This window comes from Thermobia domestica, chromosome 1 (assembly GCF_964235325.1).
Source record: "Thermobia domestica chromosome 1, izTheDome1.hap1.1, whole genome shotgun sequence".
In the NCBI taxonomy this organism is placed as follows: Eukaryota; Metazoa; Arthropoda; class Insecta; order Zygentoma; family Lepismatidae; genus Thermobia; species Thermobia domestica.
The window spans coordinates 86,305,542-86,323,372 of NC_137454.1; the positions used below are offsets into that span (position 1 = coordinate 86,305,542).

Here is a 17,831-nt window from a genome sequence, read left to right on the forward strand (position 1 = left end):
TGTATATGAAAGGGAGAGAAGCGTAAGCAGAACTTATCCGAGAGGTATTTGAGTAAGTAGTTAAGGTGAAACACGAGTTTCAGCATAAAGCACAGTAGCAGCAGTATTGGTGGGAAGCTGAAGGTACAGCAAAGAGTAGAACATTGAAAGTATACGAAATGTTTAAAGACCGTAGAAGAGGAGAAGGAGAGAAAGAAACACACCATACGTTAACATGGATAAGTAGAGCTGTTTATGTAAGGGGACCAGGTGGAAGTGGAAATAAAGTCTATTAAACGTAGGGAGGAGGAGGTTTTTGATATAACATTTGATAACGAGGTATCCAACGTACAGATGAGTCCAAAGTTCCCCAAGAAATTTAACAGAAGGGCGGAGAGGAAGGGTAATGTCCATAAAGGAAATAGAGGGAAGGACTGGAATACGTTTACGGGTAAATACCAGAAAAAATGTTTTGTTCCAATTAATGTGTAAGTCACGGTGAGAACACCAGTTGCGAAATGTAGTAAGTGCAGAAATAAGTTTAGATATACGAGATGGGTGAGAAAGAAGTAGTATAGATGGTTAAATAATCGAATAGTATAGAATACGAACGGTGTTACCTGTTTGGTGGAGAATAAGAGTCATATAGAAGTTGAACAAAAGAGAAGATAATACAGCCTTGAGAAATGGTACGTCCGGAAGAGTAGTGAACCAAGTTGAATATATAGGGTATGTTGGACAAGAAAATTGTATTTCATTTATAAGAAGTTTGTATTTAGATCCATGCCATGTTGCCAGAGAATATTAATTAATCATAAAGGGGAACAAGGTCATAAGCATGAAAGAAGTCAATAAAGGCAGCAAAAACAAACTGAGTACGGGAGAAAGCCAGCCAAATGGCGGAGATAAGAAGACGAAAACACTCAGAAACACTGGAACAAACTCTGCAGTCATATTGCTTTCTGAAGAATAAGCGGTGATGTTCGCAGAATCTTTGGAAGCGTTGTTTGAGAAGATTCTTAGAAGACATGAAGAAAGAGCAATAAGGCGATAATGGTCTGCAATACCAGGTTGTTTAGAGGGTTTAAGAATGAGAATAATGAGGTAGTCCTTCCAAGCAGGCGGAATTAGTTCAGAACATCAAACAAAATTGTAGAGGGTGAATAAAAACTAGTTATGTTGGAGGAAGTCGTTATAAATGGCGATAGGTAATAACCTTACCAGGAGAAGACTGGGATAGACGAAGTAAGATGAGAGTTCGAAGAGGATAAAAACAGAGACGTAAGACAGAAGATAAAAGGAATATGTAAGGGTGGATGGTTCTAGGGAATAAAGAGAAAAAAGCCATAGAGGAGGGGGAAAAACACGTGTTGGGGGCTAATTGGGAATGGAATTGGTAGAACGAAGGAAAAGAAAGAGATTCGAAAGAATGAGATCGATAGGCTTGATTACGAAGTAGAGAGAGGAGCCATAACGAAGGGTATAACACAATTTTTTTATATTGTTTAATGCATTGGGTGATGATCTGTGGGCAGTTTGTAAAAGGAAAGAATTGGAAATATTTATTTACTATTTTAAGGGAAGAGTACAATACGTTGAATTGTGCTTTATGAAATAAACATGTTGACTATGAAATATGAAGTACAGTGCATGCACGCCACAATCACAGACATAGAGTCAATCAGACAAATGCAAGTTCTTCTGTTCTTCTGTCTCGAGGCAACTTAAGACTGGTGGCAACATGGGAGAAAGCCCAGTGCTAATGCTGAAATTAGACATGGTGCTAAAATGGAAGTAAATAAAGATGATCAAGTACCGGTATATGATAAAAACAATAAAGATATCGCGCTGATCGATGGTAAGATGCTCAGTATTAACATATAATGTGATAAGTACATTTAACAATGTTTGCAAGTACTTATACGGGGTATCAGTTTTAGCATCAGCTTGTAGGATATCGAGGAATAATGGATGTGAGACTTGTAGACAAGTGAGTGTGTATTTCAAGTGGATATCGGCGAGATGTTTCGTCAGATGAGGAAAATCAATGTGTTCATATATAGGAAGTTTGAATGTTGCAGTCTTATGCGATGAGCAAATCGAATTGCATGACGTTCGAGTATTGATAAGCGGTCATAGAATTTTGTGGTAGCTTGCACTAAGCAATGTGTCCAAAAGTTAAGATAGAACTAAGAAACATTTTGTATGTATTCAGTAGAAATTAGGCATTTCATTCCCAAATAGCCTAGTTATAGCTTCACAGTATAGAAGATTAAACAGGATATTAATCTTCTGTGATATTTTCTCTGGATGGTCCTAACAAAGTAGTTCGGAATCTAATACAAGACCGATATATGTGACCTTAGACGTTGGTTGAAGAAAATGATCGGGAAGGTGACTTTGAGGTTTAACGGATCGGGATTAGTCTTGCAGCAGCGTTTCGAGGGTAAAAAGGGCTAATGCGTGCGTTTTGTCGCTATTGACAATTGGTCTGCAAGTTTTGCACTAGAAAAATATTGCATAAATTCATTGAGAGTGCATTGAAATTTGTACTGGTCTGATTCATAGTCTTGCCAATAGCTAGAATGGATGTGTCATAGGCATATTGAATACCTGAATACCTAAATACCAGGAACAGATTTTACCTAGATTATTTTGTATATCAGAGGCATACCATATATATATATATATATATATATATATATATATATATATATATATATATATATATATATATATAAAGAGCGGACTGAGGGCAGAGTCCTGTGAAACGCAACAATACTGAAAAATTGGGTGTGAGAAAGCAGATTCTATATAAATATGTCTTATGCGATTAGCTGAAAAGAAATATACACCGAAAAAAGTTCTTGCCATTCTAGACCAGTGATAAACAAAGAGCAATACAGTGGACGGTACGTACCTTTCGGTTTGGAAGTAATGCTCATCAGCATCCAACACCTTTTTCCAATGTTCCTTCAGCTGCACAATAACCTGGTGAGAAAGCTCGGCAGTAACAGATGCAGAGAAGTCTATGAGTGCCTTCCGCAGGTCTCCTTCATTTGAGAAGGATCTCTCACGGAAGTGGGAATACTTGGCACTGTGGCTCCTAGGCAAGTTCCTCAAGGGTCTTCTGTTTCCTCTTTGCCACATGTGGCTTGTCATTGTTGTGTAGAAACAGCACACCTTTCGATTCACCAATGTCATCTCCTTTTGCCGCAATGCACAGTGAACCCTCTTCAACTGCTGAGAGCAGAGGTGCGCTGATGGTCTGACCAGATGGAAGGAGCTCGTAACGCACCACTTTCCGACAATTCCACCATACAGAGAGCATAACTTTTCATGGGTGGAGAAGTTGTAGTAAGAAGTTAAGAACATATTAAAAAGGATTTACATAGTATTAAGATTCCATGCTATAAAAGTTGCCTAACCTCAACCTGCTGAGGAATTGACAGTCGAATAAACAGAGAGAGAGAATTAAATAAAAGTAAAAGAGAAATAAGAAAGGCAGAGACAAAGTTGTGACTGCTCTTCAATAAGTCTAAAAGTAGTTGCTCAATGCAGGAGAATGTAGAAAGTTTTAAAAAAAATGGAGTCCCGATCTCTCGCGTTTGGGTTCACTTTGTTAAATTGGGCTCGTGCTCATTCCTGTTCAGGCTCTTTTCTCTCTATTCGGCTAGCGCTCACTAATCTTAGTTGGGCTAGCGCTTACTTCCGCTCGGGTTCATTTCTCTCTATTCTGCTGCGGTTCACTAATCTCAGTTGGCCTTACGCTCACTTACGTCTGAACTCTTTTTTTTTTTTTTAATTCATCTCGCACTCACTGGTCTTAATTGGCTTTCTGCTGACTCGCGGTCAGTCTCATTTACCTCATTCGGACTCAGGGGCGGACTGGCAACCATAGGGCCCACCCTGCTAAACTGAAATGAGGGCCCACTGTATAAAAATGTAAAAAATGTTCTTGGCATTCTTCATAAGTATTACATGTAAAAGCCCATCTTCGAACCCATAAATAGTATCCCATATATTCATACAAAAGCAAAACATTAATTACAAAAAAATCTGAAGTAGGAACATTTTAATAGTAACTCATACAGTGTGTAATTGGCATTATCATTTTTTATTGTAAACACACACAATACCGGAATTGGTGCTTTCAGTTATTTATATAGTGCTATTGTTTTCTTTTTTCTTTTTTTTTTTTTTTTTTTTTGTAATGAATTTAAACCATTTATTTAAACAAATGAGTGTCATGTTTTAGAAAACCCAAAATATATACATGTGCAATAAGTAAAAACTAATCTCAAGTCAACTTTGAAACACTAAATAATTAAAGCACTGACAGAAATAATGTAAGTTTCTTTCCTCATAAATCAGTTCTGGTATCAAATTGGTTGAAATTTTCTACTGAATTGCATACTGTAACCTAATATAACATAATATTAATATGAATGCCAGAAATGTGTCCTAATATTAATATCTTCATTATGCCCCAGTTACACTCACAATTTCAAATATCTACCTAATTCTTTGAGCTAGATACAAGATCGTCAATCACTTTGTCGTAATCAAACGTATATGATCTTTCTATGTATAAAAGAATAAAGTCTTCCAACAAATCTTGTCCAAGCGATGAACGCAACCGATTTTTGATCACTTTCATAATCGAGAAAATTCTTTCACATGATACTTGGTACATAATAGAGTTAGAACATACTTATATGCTTTATTCAACGATAGATATAATGGACCATAAAGATTTAATTCTTGAAGCAGGTGCAGTGCACAAACTAGACACACTTTACACTGTCTTGCAGGTTTGCATTTCCATTCATCTTCCTCCTCACTCTCAGTTTCATTATCTTCCTCTTTTTCATTTTCCTCTTTTTCACTACTATGAGCATATTGCTCGCTGCCATTCTCATTTCTTAAAATATCCTGCTTTTTACATATTGGTGGATTATAGTCCCTATAATGACGAGCAAATTGGAGCAGTTCCTCTTGAATTTGTTCTCTTTCCACTTTGCAATAATGTGGTAGAGTATTGAGAGCTGAATCAGGTTGTTCTTTTAAAGTACTTATCTCATGGAAACGGGTAGGATCCAGCCATGCAATGTCCTTCATGAGACTGTCATTGTAGATAAACCGAGAATGTAATTGCTCAATTGCAGTATCGAAAATAACATTGAAAACGTTTATCTGAAATAATTTTGATGGAGAATCTAAAATTCTTGCCTTATCATGGGAAAGCTCGTCTGTTTGAAGAGTTGCTACTGGTATTCTCTTTGCAAGGAGAGAAGTTTCAACTGCAACATCGTATCCTGCATCCTTCAATTGTCTTTTCAAGTCCTTTGCGAACTCCATAGCTTTAGTTTCAATAGAACAAAACACGTTCCGTTTTTGCTTTAAGTCTGATTGTAACGTACAAATCATTTTTGTAGCCGTTAGATAATCCAAGCCAGATTTTTGCAAATACTGCGAAGTAGGTGTACATAGTTGAAAAAGTTGGCTGAAAACAAAAGCCACAAGAATGTTTTCAAATTTACACCAGTTCTGAACCAAACACTTGGCTTTAAATGTGACTTCTGCTTGAAAATCACTCATACTTGCAATAGTGAGTAGACATTGAAGCAGCGTCATGAACCTCTTCCGATCTTGCAAAGGTGTCGAAAAATCATCAAAGATACTCTTTAGAGCTCGATCTTTACTCCACCACCTTGTCAGATTTATTTTTAGTAATCGGCGAAGTAGCTGTCTAAAACTTGAGTTTTCTTCATTGTACTTAATCCACACTTGCATTCTTTTATATGAATCGCAGATGAAAGTAACTGTCATTTGAAGTAACCCAAGAAAGTATGTTGCGACTTTACAACATTCTGTTGCATTTATCATTACCAATTTAGAACATGCGCGAGACAATGCACATACTGAACATTCGGATTAAGTTTTTTGAGCTGTGCTTGGACACCGTTATACTGGTCACTCATGTTAGCTGCACCATCAAAAGAACAGCCTACAATATGCGACGTTGACAGTTTCAGCTTACTAAGTTCATCCTCAATCTGTTTGTAAAGACCCAGTCCAGTAGCTTTGTCGACAGGAATTAGTTTCAGAAGTTTCACTCTTACTTCACCATGGAGCACATACCGAACACACAATGCTAACTGTTCAATAACAGTAATGTCCTGGGTACAGTCAACTTCAACAATAAATGCACCAGCCTGCTTTATTTCGTTAACACTATTGTGCAGTCGCCCCTTGTCGGTCTGAGAGCTCAGATGATGAGTTAATGATTGACGTGTTTGGGGATGTCAGATCCGACAAGTTGCGCCCAGGATTTTGTAAATATAGAACTTAACAAAATGTGAGGTACGGGATCTAACCTGGGTTGCATTTAAATGAAATCCAACACGTACAAAAGAAACAGACTGTGATGTTAAAGGGGGTGAAAAGGGGCAAGAAGGGAGTAACTTTCGGGATAGGTTAATCTACTCGCACTTACTTGCAGGTCTGATCGTTGTCCTCTCCACGATTCCTCCAACGGGCCTACGTCCGTCCATCCCTCTGTTTGGCTGGCTGGTCGTTCAAGTAACCAAAGTTAAGAGTCGGGGAAACCCGGACTGAGTAACCAACTTCGCGAAGACCGCAACTTTAGACAAACTTATAACTTCTTCTTAAAAAGCAATACATCGTCGTTGAATCAAAGGTGCTCTCTAAGATAGAGCAAGGCTATCAATCGTCAATTTCAAATGTAGCTAGCGGTCTACCTTCTATCTCGTCCCTCGCTCCATGTCGACTGTCCCTTCCGATAGTCTCTCAATCCATTTTGTCTGGCGTTCCTTCCGGGTTCATATCCTCGGTTATTCACTTTGATTTGTGTCTCGATGGAAAAAGTGCATGCTCGTAGATTAACCAAGGTAAAGTGATGATAGGAATGCGGACGGGGAAGCAATCTGTTATTTTATTAACTGAAAAATTTACAACGTAAGAAATGAATGGCAGACAGCAAAGGCAAATGAACTTAGAAAAAACAAGTCGATAGGTGATTTAATTTGAAACGAATGATGATGCTTTTGACTGAGATGTTCTTTTAAAATAAAATGTCCCATTGTTCAAAATAAGAAACTTTTCCATATGTCCAAATACACATATCTTCACATCCCCCCCCCTGAAATCAAAGTCCCGAATGAAAACATTTCGGAGACAAACAAAAAAAATCACTTTTTAGAATTTCTGTTTAAAAAAAAAAAAAAAAACTTAAGCATCTTTGTAGTTTCATTCAGTCTTCATGATAAAAACACAGCAGCAAATATAATCTGAAAAGAATCATATGATAAGAAATGATGAGTACAGCAGAAATGTTCACACACTAACACAGTTGACAGCAGAACAGTCAATGCCAAATGACGTAAGCACAGCAACGTCGATCTTGTAAACACAGCATCACTAAGCATAAAATGTAGAACTGGAAATCACAGGTACAATGTCCTTACACATCACTTAACTGGAAAGTTCATTCAGTACAAGTAGATTATAGGAGTAGGGTAGACAGGTATATGATAGTAACATCACAAAATTTAGGGGATACAGTCAATGACTGCCCAAAACACGTAAGATATGAGAATAGGGACAATAATTGGATAAAATGATGGAATGAATAAAAATCGACGAAAAATCAGGGGAAAAAAAAACAAAAGTAATAACTAAACCATAATCCATACGTATATATCTATATATAGTAAATAAAACTCCAATTCCAATAAAATTGTAACTCTATAATCAAAATTATCATTACGCGGTAGAAGAAAAATTAATCTAGCTACCCATAGAAAGAACAGATGAAACAACACAAAAGAATGTTGATTTCAGGTTTTAGAAAAACGAATTGTGGAGAATTTAGTTCCACAATGACCGACGTGTTGGCAGAGTTATAGCCCTCTGCACTGGCTATTAAAAACCTCAAAAGAAATCAACATGACAGACTATCACCAAACATATTCCTAAATCCCTAACTAATTATGCGCTAAAAGAAAAGAAACTTCTTTCTTCTTATATGAAAGTAAAAGTACGTATACCCACAGGAAAATGTGGAATTAAGTCAAATCTATAAATATACAAAAATATACATCAAATAAGCACAAATCTTCATCATACATAAATCCCAAGTCATCTTCATGATGAAATACACAAATTTATTATATACACTGCAGGCGATGAAAAATTGATCATTCCAAAAGATCACTAAAATCACACAAGAGGTTATAACAGTGTATATTCCTTTGAAAAGAATACATTGACTGAGTATATTCCCAATAACTAATAACAAATCGTAGGATCAAATCAAAAATCCAGGGAAAGAAAAAAAACTGCATTCTTCTTTACATCCACATTAATATCATAAAATGCATCTTGAAAAATGCAAAAAACGTAAGAATTCCTTCTTCATCACTATCATAACATAGATAGCAAACAAATATAAATTCATAGTTGCGTCTATCTCCCTAGTTTTCTTCTGCTAGACATAATGTATCAATAAGATGTTGATTAGATGACCAAGAAAAAGAACGTGTTCTACAAAGTTAACCAACAGTTCTAAGTGACTGAAAAAAATGATGTCTATATGAGTACTCCTTTTTCTCCTTATCTTCGTTGTAATTGTTATTGCCGGCAAGACTTAGAAATACAAACAAACCAAAACAAATTCCATAATGACATGGCCAGTGTCAAAACAAAATTCGTCACCAACTTCACAGATGTTCCTAATCCATCAAATCTTCCTTTGAGAACCGTCTTTTTTTCCTTCTTTTTTTTTTTAAAAAAAAAAAACTTCATTGCAGAGAAACAGCTTCCACTTCTTTTCCTTCTTCCAAGGGAAAATACACAGGTAAAAGACGCTGATAGAGATCCCAATTCTCCTTGTCGAAAATACACAATACAATACGGTCTACGTTGTCCACATGATCCTCTAAAAATTTTCGTGTACTCAACAATGCAATTCTCGCAGCAGGTTCCTTAGGGAAATGAAATGCACCAGCAGCGATGCAAGGAAAAGCCACAGTTGAAAACTGATTTTTCAACACAAAATCAAAACAATTGTTATAACAATTCTCCAAAGTCTTCTTGTTCGCATCTCTGGGACCACACGTCAATAATACATGATCAGCGGGGAGATTATAGCCTGGAGCAATCTTCACTTGTCCTGGTTTTAAAGAACGTATTTTCTCACAATCTTTACGAAATTCTTCTCCTGCAGCTTCTTGGATACTTCTATCTGCTCCTCCTAATGGAATAAGTAATTCATTCGTGGGATTGACAACGGCGTCAGCTTTAATCATAGCGATATCTCCTCGAAAAACACTGATTTTCTTGTTGATTGCAGAATTGGCACCAAACTTCGGTTTCAAACCAGAACAATTCTTCCCTGTTTCAGCCCAAGTAGGTAATTGGTTGGCAATCACAACTTCACGAAGATTCACAGATGGAATATTTTCTTCTTTTTCTATCATGTTTACCGCAGGATTAAAAATAATCTCATAGAGTTCTTCTTTTTCTTTCTCTCTCTTATTTCTTCCTTCCTGTTCTTCGGCACAGCAGGCATTCGCAGTAGCATCCTCGACAACGTCTTGTATATCCAAGTCAACATTATCTTCTTCTTCCTCTCCCTCGTTTTCCTTCTCCTGTCTCTCGTAGTACTTCTTCAATCTTTGTACTGCAATCGAATCAACCTTGAATCTTCCTCGTGCAGTCTTGAACTTAACAAAATAGGAATTTGGGTGGTCAATATCCTGAATTATTCCTGGACCAAAATAACGTCCACTGAAAGCTCTGGTGGATCCTTTCTTCATGGTGCTGTCCAAAATCCATACCTTGTCTCCGACTTTGAAATTGGGTTTCGAATGACGTTTGTCATAAAATTTCGTTGCCGTCTTATGTCTCTGGAACCATTTATCATGGGCTTTGTCTCGTATTTCTCCAAGTTGCTGTAAACGTTCAGCATTGTCCTGAAATTCACAAGGGGTGTCCAAAATTGCTTCGTGTAGCATTCTACATCTGAATCCATGCAAAAGTTCAAAAGGGCTGTATCCAGAGGATAAGTTAACAGTTAAATTGTGGGCTAACACAATAGATGGCAGCAGTTCGACCCATTTTCCTTGATCTTTATTACACAACGCAGATTTCAGTCTCTGTTCAATGTTTCGGATAGCTATCTCAGCAGTCCCGTTAGCGTAATGAGCTTGAACATTTACAAATCGAATCTTAGCTCCAATCATTGCACACAACTCCTTGAATAGGTTACTTGTAAAACATGGACCTTTGTCTGTGACTAATTCTTTGAAAATACCGTATTTCAAAATTACATTTTCATAAAGAAAACTACTTACAGAAGACGCTGTTATATCTGCTAATGAACCACAGATAGTATGCCGAGTAGCTGCATCGACTACGACAATCAAATACTTGTGTCTCAAAATATTACTCGAGGAGTACAGGTAGCGACACTTACTAAGACGCGAAAGAATGTCTTCTATCGACGGTACAGGAAAACTGTCTGGTGCAATGTGTAAATTGATCGCTCTACAATCCAAACAAAATCTATAAGATCCAGACTTCTTTTTCACGAGAAGAATAGGCGAGTTATAACTCGAGATGCACCTCCTAATAACCTTTTGTTTAAGCAAAGTATCAATCTGTTTTTTAACTTCTTCTCTTAAATGGAAGGGGATAAGAAACTGATTGGTGTGAACTGGGACGTTATCTAGCATTTTAATTTCATGTACGTAGCCCTTGGCCACTCCAAAATCATCCTCTGACCAAGAAAAACAATCCTTATACTCCTCTATAACAGAATAAAACATTTGCTTCTGATCGTCCGAAAGTTGAGGGTTAATGTCCACACGCTTGACATCAAAACCAGCAGGAAAGTTATCGTTGTCTTGTTTACTGGCTAAACCATGATTTTGAACACTATCTGTATCATTTGGATAATGAGCACCCGGCCTAATGTCAATAGCTTCACCTAAATGAAGATTTTTCTCTAAACACAACTTTTTGTTGGTTGGGTTGACTACTCTAATGACAGGATTAACAGGATCCACTCTAGACTCATTAACAAAAATTTCGGCTTTAGAATAGATTTTTTCATTGGGTTGCAAAACATTTTTAATTCCCACTAAATCATTAATTTTTCTAACAGGTACTGAAACACTGGAATTTGGTGGCAAAGTAACAGATTTCGCCGTTATGAAATACGCTTGCATAAGGTTCGCTGTTTGTTCAGAAACTGTGCCTATAGCATGACTTTCAGGTAAAGCGTGATCAGTAGGCTTCCCAAACCTAACTATGTGAACTACGTGAATATCCTGGTTAATAGTGACATGTTGAGGAAGTAACCAATCATTTCCCAACAAAACAGAAGATGCAAATTTGTCAACAACTCTAAAAGTATGCGTAAATGAATAGCCGTCAATTTTGAACTTCAGTACAGCTAACGTGTTAGTTTCAAGTCCTTTACCCGAGATGCCACGGATAATAGTACGTCTTTTAACGAGTCTAGTGTTCGGAGGAAGGAGCTCTCTAGTGCAAATTGAAATTTGACTCCCAGAGTCCAATAACGCTTTATACTCTTTATTTCCAATAGTAATTTTGATACAAGGCAGAATCCTATCCCTAACAATAGGCGTAGTAATCGTGTGGGTCTTAAAAACAGGTCTCTCACTATTCCCTGAACTATTTCCACTATGTAAAACATTACAATTATTACTTCTCCTGACTTGCGCCATGTTGCACTCTAATGCTTTGGCCGGACAGTGTATTTTATTATTCGCGGGAGACGTACTATGATTCTGTTTGCACTTGTTCTGTTCGTTCTTAACTATAACAGAGGTATTCGTCGCAGAGCCCATTCTATCATGCATATTATTACTATTCTTGGCACTCTTACATTCAGAGGAACAAAAAGAAGAAAAAGAGTTACATTTCTGTTGATGAGACGGAATAGAATCTACTGACTGTTGATCACCGCATTCTTTCTCAGCGGATAAGATATCATAATGCAAACGTGCAAGCATTTCTTTTTTTTCCCGTTGTTCTTCGAGAGGAAATGAAACATGAGAATTATCGCGCAATGAAACATCAGCTATCTTAGCGATAAATTCCGGTGTACTAAACTGCAAGACTTGTTCTTTCGAATTAGATTTAATGAGCGTCTTGTAATTTACTATTAACTCAGCTGACTGTTCTTGTAATAAAAACTCACATAACGCATCAACAGATGGAAACAATTTGTTGCATGTAAGCTTAAAATACTGAGGCAATAACCCTTCAATAAGGAAATTAATTTGTTGTTGAATAGGCATGGCTTTATCAAAACTAAGTATGAGATCTAGCTTCTCATAAATATATGTCATAATAGGTTCCCCTTCTTTTTGATCTCTGGAACGAATAGTATGTTCCGTCACCTTCTTAACTACAAAACCACCAAATAATGTGATCATTCGTCTCTTTATGTCTACATACGACAAGTTCACAAATTCGTCTGTCCTAGTTAAAGCTAGAAACCACGCTAAGGCTCCGTCCCTTAACAGATATGGAAGCAAATGACGCTGCTTTACTGCATTGAACTCATAAATGACGCAGTAAGATTCGAAATACTCAAAAAAACGAATGACGTCTTCCCCATACTTGCCGTGAAAAAATGTGGGGCGCACAATAGAATCTAGAGACGTAAGTCGAGTTTGTGCCATAATGCTAGTATTCACCATTTTCTCTAAATATCTCTAAATAATATAACTAAAAGCACACAAAACAAAATAACACAACAAATTGAGAGGGTGGAGGGAGGGTGGCAAAACAAATAGAATTTCATCAAATTCTAACGGTGGGCGGCAAACAAACTAATGCAAAATAAATCGAGGGTCGCAGATATGTGTGCATCCACACAAGTTAAAACCACATCTCCGCCATGTGCAGTCGCCCCTTGTCGGTCTGAGAGCTCAGATGATGAGTTAATGATTGACGTGTTTGGGGATGTCAGATCCGACAAGTTGCGCCCAGGATTTTGTAAATATAGAACTTAACAAAATGTGAGGTACGGGATCTAACCTGGGTTGCATTTAAATGAAATCCAACACGTACAAAAGAAACAGACTGTGATGTTAAAGGGGGTGAAAAGGGGCAAGAAGGGAGTAACTTTCGGGATAGGTTAATCTACTCGCACTTACTTGCAGGTCTGATCGTTGTCCTCTCCACGATTCCTCCAACGGGCCTACGTCCGTCCATCCCTCTGTTTGGCTGGCTGGTCGTTCAAGTAACCAAAGTTAAGAGTCGGGGAAACCCGGACTGAGTAACCAACTTCGCGAAGACCGCAACTTTAGACAAACTTATAACTTCTTCTTAAAAAGCAATACATCGTCGTTGAATCAAAGGTGCTCTCTAAGATAGAGCAAGGCTATCAATCGTCAATTTCAAATGTAGCTAGCGGTCTACCTTCTATCTCGTCCCTCGCTCCATGTCGACTGTCCCTTCCGATAGTCTCTCAATCCATTTTGTCTGGCGTTCCTTCCGGGTTCATATCCTCGGTTATTCACTTTGATTTGTGTCTCGATGGAAAAAGTGCATGCTCGTAGATTAACCAAGGTAAAGTGATGATAGGAATGCGGACGGGGAAGCAATCTGTTATTTTATTAACTGAAAAATTTACAACGTAAGAAATGAATGGCAGACAGCAAAGGCAAATGAACTTAGAAAAAACAAGTCGATAGGTGATTTAATTTGAAACGAATGATGATGCTTTTGACTGAGATGTTCTTTTAAAATAAAATGTCCCATTGTTCAAAATAAGAAACTTTTCCATATGTCCAAATACACATATCTTCACACTATTAGTTTGAATCTGAAGAACAAGATAGGTTACTAACTCCTTGACAAATGTCTTCGACAAAAAAGTTACTAATGAGCCTCTTCCTTGTGGGTTTGGGTACAAAACCTCGCGGACCAAAATCTCGCCTGGCCAAAACCTCGCGCCCCAAAATCTCGCCATACCCAAAATCTCGCCTGGTCTAAATTAAGCGAGACGTAGTGTCGTCTGGGAAGAAATGTCGTCAGGATAAAACCTCTTCACGACGATTTCTTCAATGTAGAATGTTCTATATATTACTATATGTATATATTTAGTAATAACACATAATTACATTAAAATAATGACAAGAAAAATTCTAATGCATGCCTAGAATTCTAAGCCTAGGACGTCTTTTATAATTTCACTTTGTCGGCACAACAAAAGGGAGGGGGATGGATATATATATATATATATACAGAGCCGTAGCTAGAGATTTCGGCGCCCGGAGCGAAATAGAATTCGGCGCCCCTACTCTCACCACACCAAGCTCTTCCTTTTTTTTCTTTTTACTTATAAGAAAAGCAGCAGATATTGTTATACTACACTGAATTTTTATTAAACTGCAGGCGAGGTTTTGGCCACGGGATGTTTTTGGTGGCGAGGTTTTGGCCACGCGAGATTTTGGGCAGCGATGTTTCGGCCGCGAGATTTTGTCCGTATTCCTCCTTGTGAACTTCCTTCACCACACTTGTCTTGGCGCAATCTTCTGTTTTGACTCTTCATAATCGCCTCTGAAACATGGTTCTTTAAAATACCATCATACTTGCATACCAATAAAACCAATTCTAAGAAATTTCCATGATTAACTTTTTTGTTGTTGAAATCAGCGACTGCTTCTTCGCGCTTCCCTCGAAAAGCTAGTCCTTGTCGTCCAAGAAAAACAAGTATATCCAATATACGTTTCAAAATATTTCTCCACAGTTCAACTTGAGCTTTTCGTCTTTCCATGAGACCTTTATCTACAAGTGTATTTATATCTGCACTTCTAGTGGCCCTTACGTAAGCTGCGGAAGCATTGATATGTACTTTTGAACACAGCCATATTTTTGATGCTAGTAGGTTTAATTGAGAACATCTTTTTAAAATTGGTGGAGGGGGCCCACCTGTATGGGGGCCCACCCTGCATTTGCAGGGTAGCAGGGTGGGCCAGTCCGCCCCTGTTCGGACTGACGCTCACCAATGCCAATTGGGCTTGCACTCACTCACGTTAGGGTTCAATTCTTTCAATTGGACTGGCGCTGACAAGCCTTGCTTGAATAATTAACAAGCTTGCATGTGCATGGAGTATATCCTACTAACAAGAACTCACATCCAACTTGAATCTCTTACTCACAAAAACAATTCCGATTATCAAAACTAGCTCTAATCTGGTCCAGTGTTTGGTAAAACAATTCCTATCCTGTCATCTAGTGAATCCATTCCTGACCAAGCTAAAATACAAGTAGTAGACTATTTGATTTTCTTTGTTCAGCTGCGCATTCCAGTTTTTCCCTAGATGTGGGATGATTTTCTTAGTTTGCTGAGTTTTAAGTATCTACACTCTTCCAAACTTACTAATGCTATTATTCGCTGTTTCTTCATCTTTTATTTTCAGAACCCTGATAGATAGTCTCTCTCTATTGCTAGGGACCAGGAACTAACATATTCCAGGCATATTCCTAATAGACTAACTCAGTGCATGCAGAACCTGGGGATGAAGGTCTATGTCCAAGACCGGGGCAATACTCCAAAAAAAAAAAAAAAAGTCTTTCTGTATCTGCTCATTAGTCTTAATTGAGCTCGTGCTTACTCGTGCTCTGGCTCACTTCTTTCAATTGGTCTTGCACTAATTGGTCTCAATTGGCTTTCTCCTCACTTACGTTCATATTCATGCTTACTAATCCCAATTGAGTTAGCGATCGGTCACGTTTGCACTCTTTTCTTTAAATTGGGCACTCGCTCACTCCCCTCGGACTCATTTCTCTCATTCGGACTCGGCTCACTAAAATCTCAATTAGGTTCGCGCTCACTCATGTTAGGACTCACTTCTTTTAATTGGGTGTGTGCTCACTCACGCTCGTTCCCACTTCTCTCAATTCGGCTCACGCTTATTAATCTCAATTGGGTTTGCGCTCATTCACATTAGGGTTGAATTCGTTCAATTTGGTTTGCGTTCACTAGTTTCAATTGGGCCGATGCTTACTTGCACTTAGGCTCACTTCTTTCTAGGGTTACCAACTGGCCGGTTTTTCACTGACCTGGCTGGAAATATCGCTGTTATTTTGATTAAAGCCGGTGACCGGTACAAATTTCTCACCAGTCCTTGTATGGCAGTTTTTTTTTTTTTTTTTTTTTTTTTAAGATTTGTATCTAGTTCGAAACAGGCAGGTAGTCAGCTCAAAAATGTAGGGGGGCGGCTGAAGTTAGGGGAGACCCGATTCAACCTTATTATAGTTCATTTGCAAGCCTACCATGAAATTTTAGAGGGGCCGGATCCCTATCCCCCCCTTGGATACGGGCCTGGTTCGAAGCAATTTCATCTAGTTCAAAGTATAGATTTAAACAGTAACTTTTATTCTGTAAATTCAAAACTGTCTATCAACGGTTAATTTATTTTGTTCATCTGTTTAGATAATTTTAAAGAGATGACAGTGACTGTATCAGGGAAAATTTAAAATTTACTTGTAAGGAATTTTATACGTTTATTGAGAGTGAAAAAGGCCTTCTCAAAGCAATTTCCTGTAGTTGAAGAATAAGTTTAAAGAATAAATTTCATTTTCCAAATCCAAAATTGTCACGTAAAGATTAATATACTTTTGTTCATCTGTTTCGATGATTTTAAAGAAGTGGCAGTTACTGGTAAACACAATAAAATGGTCAATGCCATTTTCAGTTTCTCATTTATAGCCTAATGTATCTATTAAGCATATTAGTGAATGTACTAAGGATATGCAGAATACAGGTGCTAATGCACTTTTGTTCACGATAGTATATTTTCTTCCCATGGATGGATCTGAACGGAGATACTTCACACTTAGACCTATGCCATGGGGAATTTTGAGGAGGTGCCAGTTTTTCTATTTTCCAGAGTAGGCAACCCTACTTCTTTCAAATTGTCTCGCACTCATTAGTCTCAATTGAATTCAGCGTGGCGCTCGGTCGGTAAAGTATAACAGCTTTTTCAGGTCAGTCATCCTGAGTGAGTTTTTCGTGGGATTTCCTCATTTACACCTGGCAAATGCAAGGATAGTTCCTAACATAGGTCCCAGGCAGCTTCCTTCCTTCCCCATTCCATTCTTTCTTCCGCTTCTCTGGATAGTGTGTTCACCGATGAAGGTTATCATACGTGCGTAGATGCCAGATGCCCAGAAATACGTATAAAACAAATAAGATAAATAACTCACTTACTCTCGGACTCACATTTCACAATTGAAGACTTTGGGGCAAAAACCCCGTCAAGTCCAAAAAGTGAAAGTGTAAAGGAGATAGCTTCACATGAGTTTCTCATCATCCGATTTTCTTCAAACTTGGCATATATATACTAGATTGAAAATAGATCGACATGCATTTTTTTTTGTTTCTTTCAAAAAATAGGTTAATGGGGCAAACGGTCCCTTTTCAAAAAAGGACCCCTTGATTAAAAGGGCCACATTGAAGAAACGAAACTCTGTCGATGCAAAGATGACTTCAAACTAGTAAATATTGATTTTGTCGTTTCTGCGAGAAAAGGGTTACAGAGGGAAATGGCACAATTCGAAATGACAAATTTTCCGAGATTAGTGCAGGCGTCCACAAAGTGTTACCCCGGGTTATTTTTTCCGAAACTGTTTGGTAGATGGACAAATCGACGACCACAGATCCCATTATGTTTGTGGGCATACGTTTTGAAATAACATTTTTGGCACCAGGGTCCCAGACGGGGTCCAATGTAAAATTTGCAAATGACAAGGGTGGTCGAGTAGCATATCGAATGAAAGCT

General features: G+C 37.9%; 1 protein-coding gene across 1 annotated transcript; it reads right to left on the reverse strand.

Moving 5' to 3' along the window:
- Positions 1-5,867: 5,867 nt before the first annotated feature.
- On the reverse strand, positions 5,868-14,821 carry LOC145688117 (zinc finger MYM-type protein 1-like). The gene is made up of 2 exons (XM_081761923.1): positions 14,645-14,821; positions 5,868-6,140 (listed from the first exon to the last, which is right to left on the reverse strand). The coding sequence occupies exons 1-2, from the start codon at positions 14,819-14,821 to the stop codon at positions 5,868-5,870; spliced, it is 450 nt and encodes a 149-aa protein (XP_081618049.1).
- Positions 14,822-17,831: the final 3,010 nt, after the last annotated feature.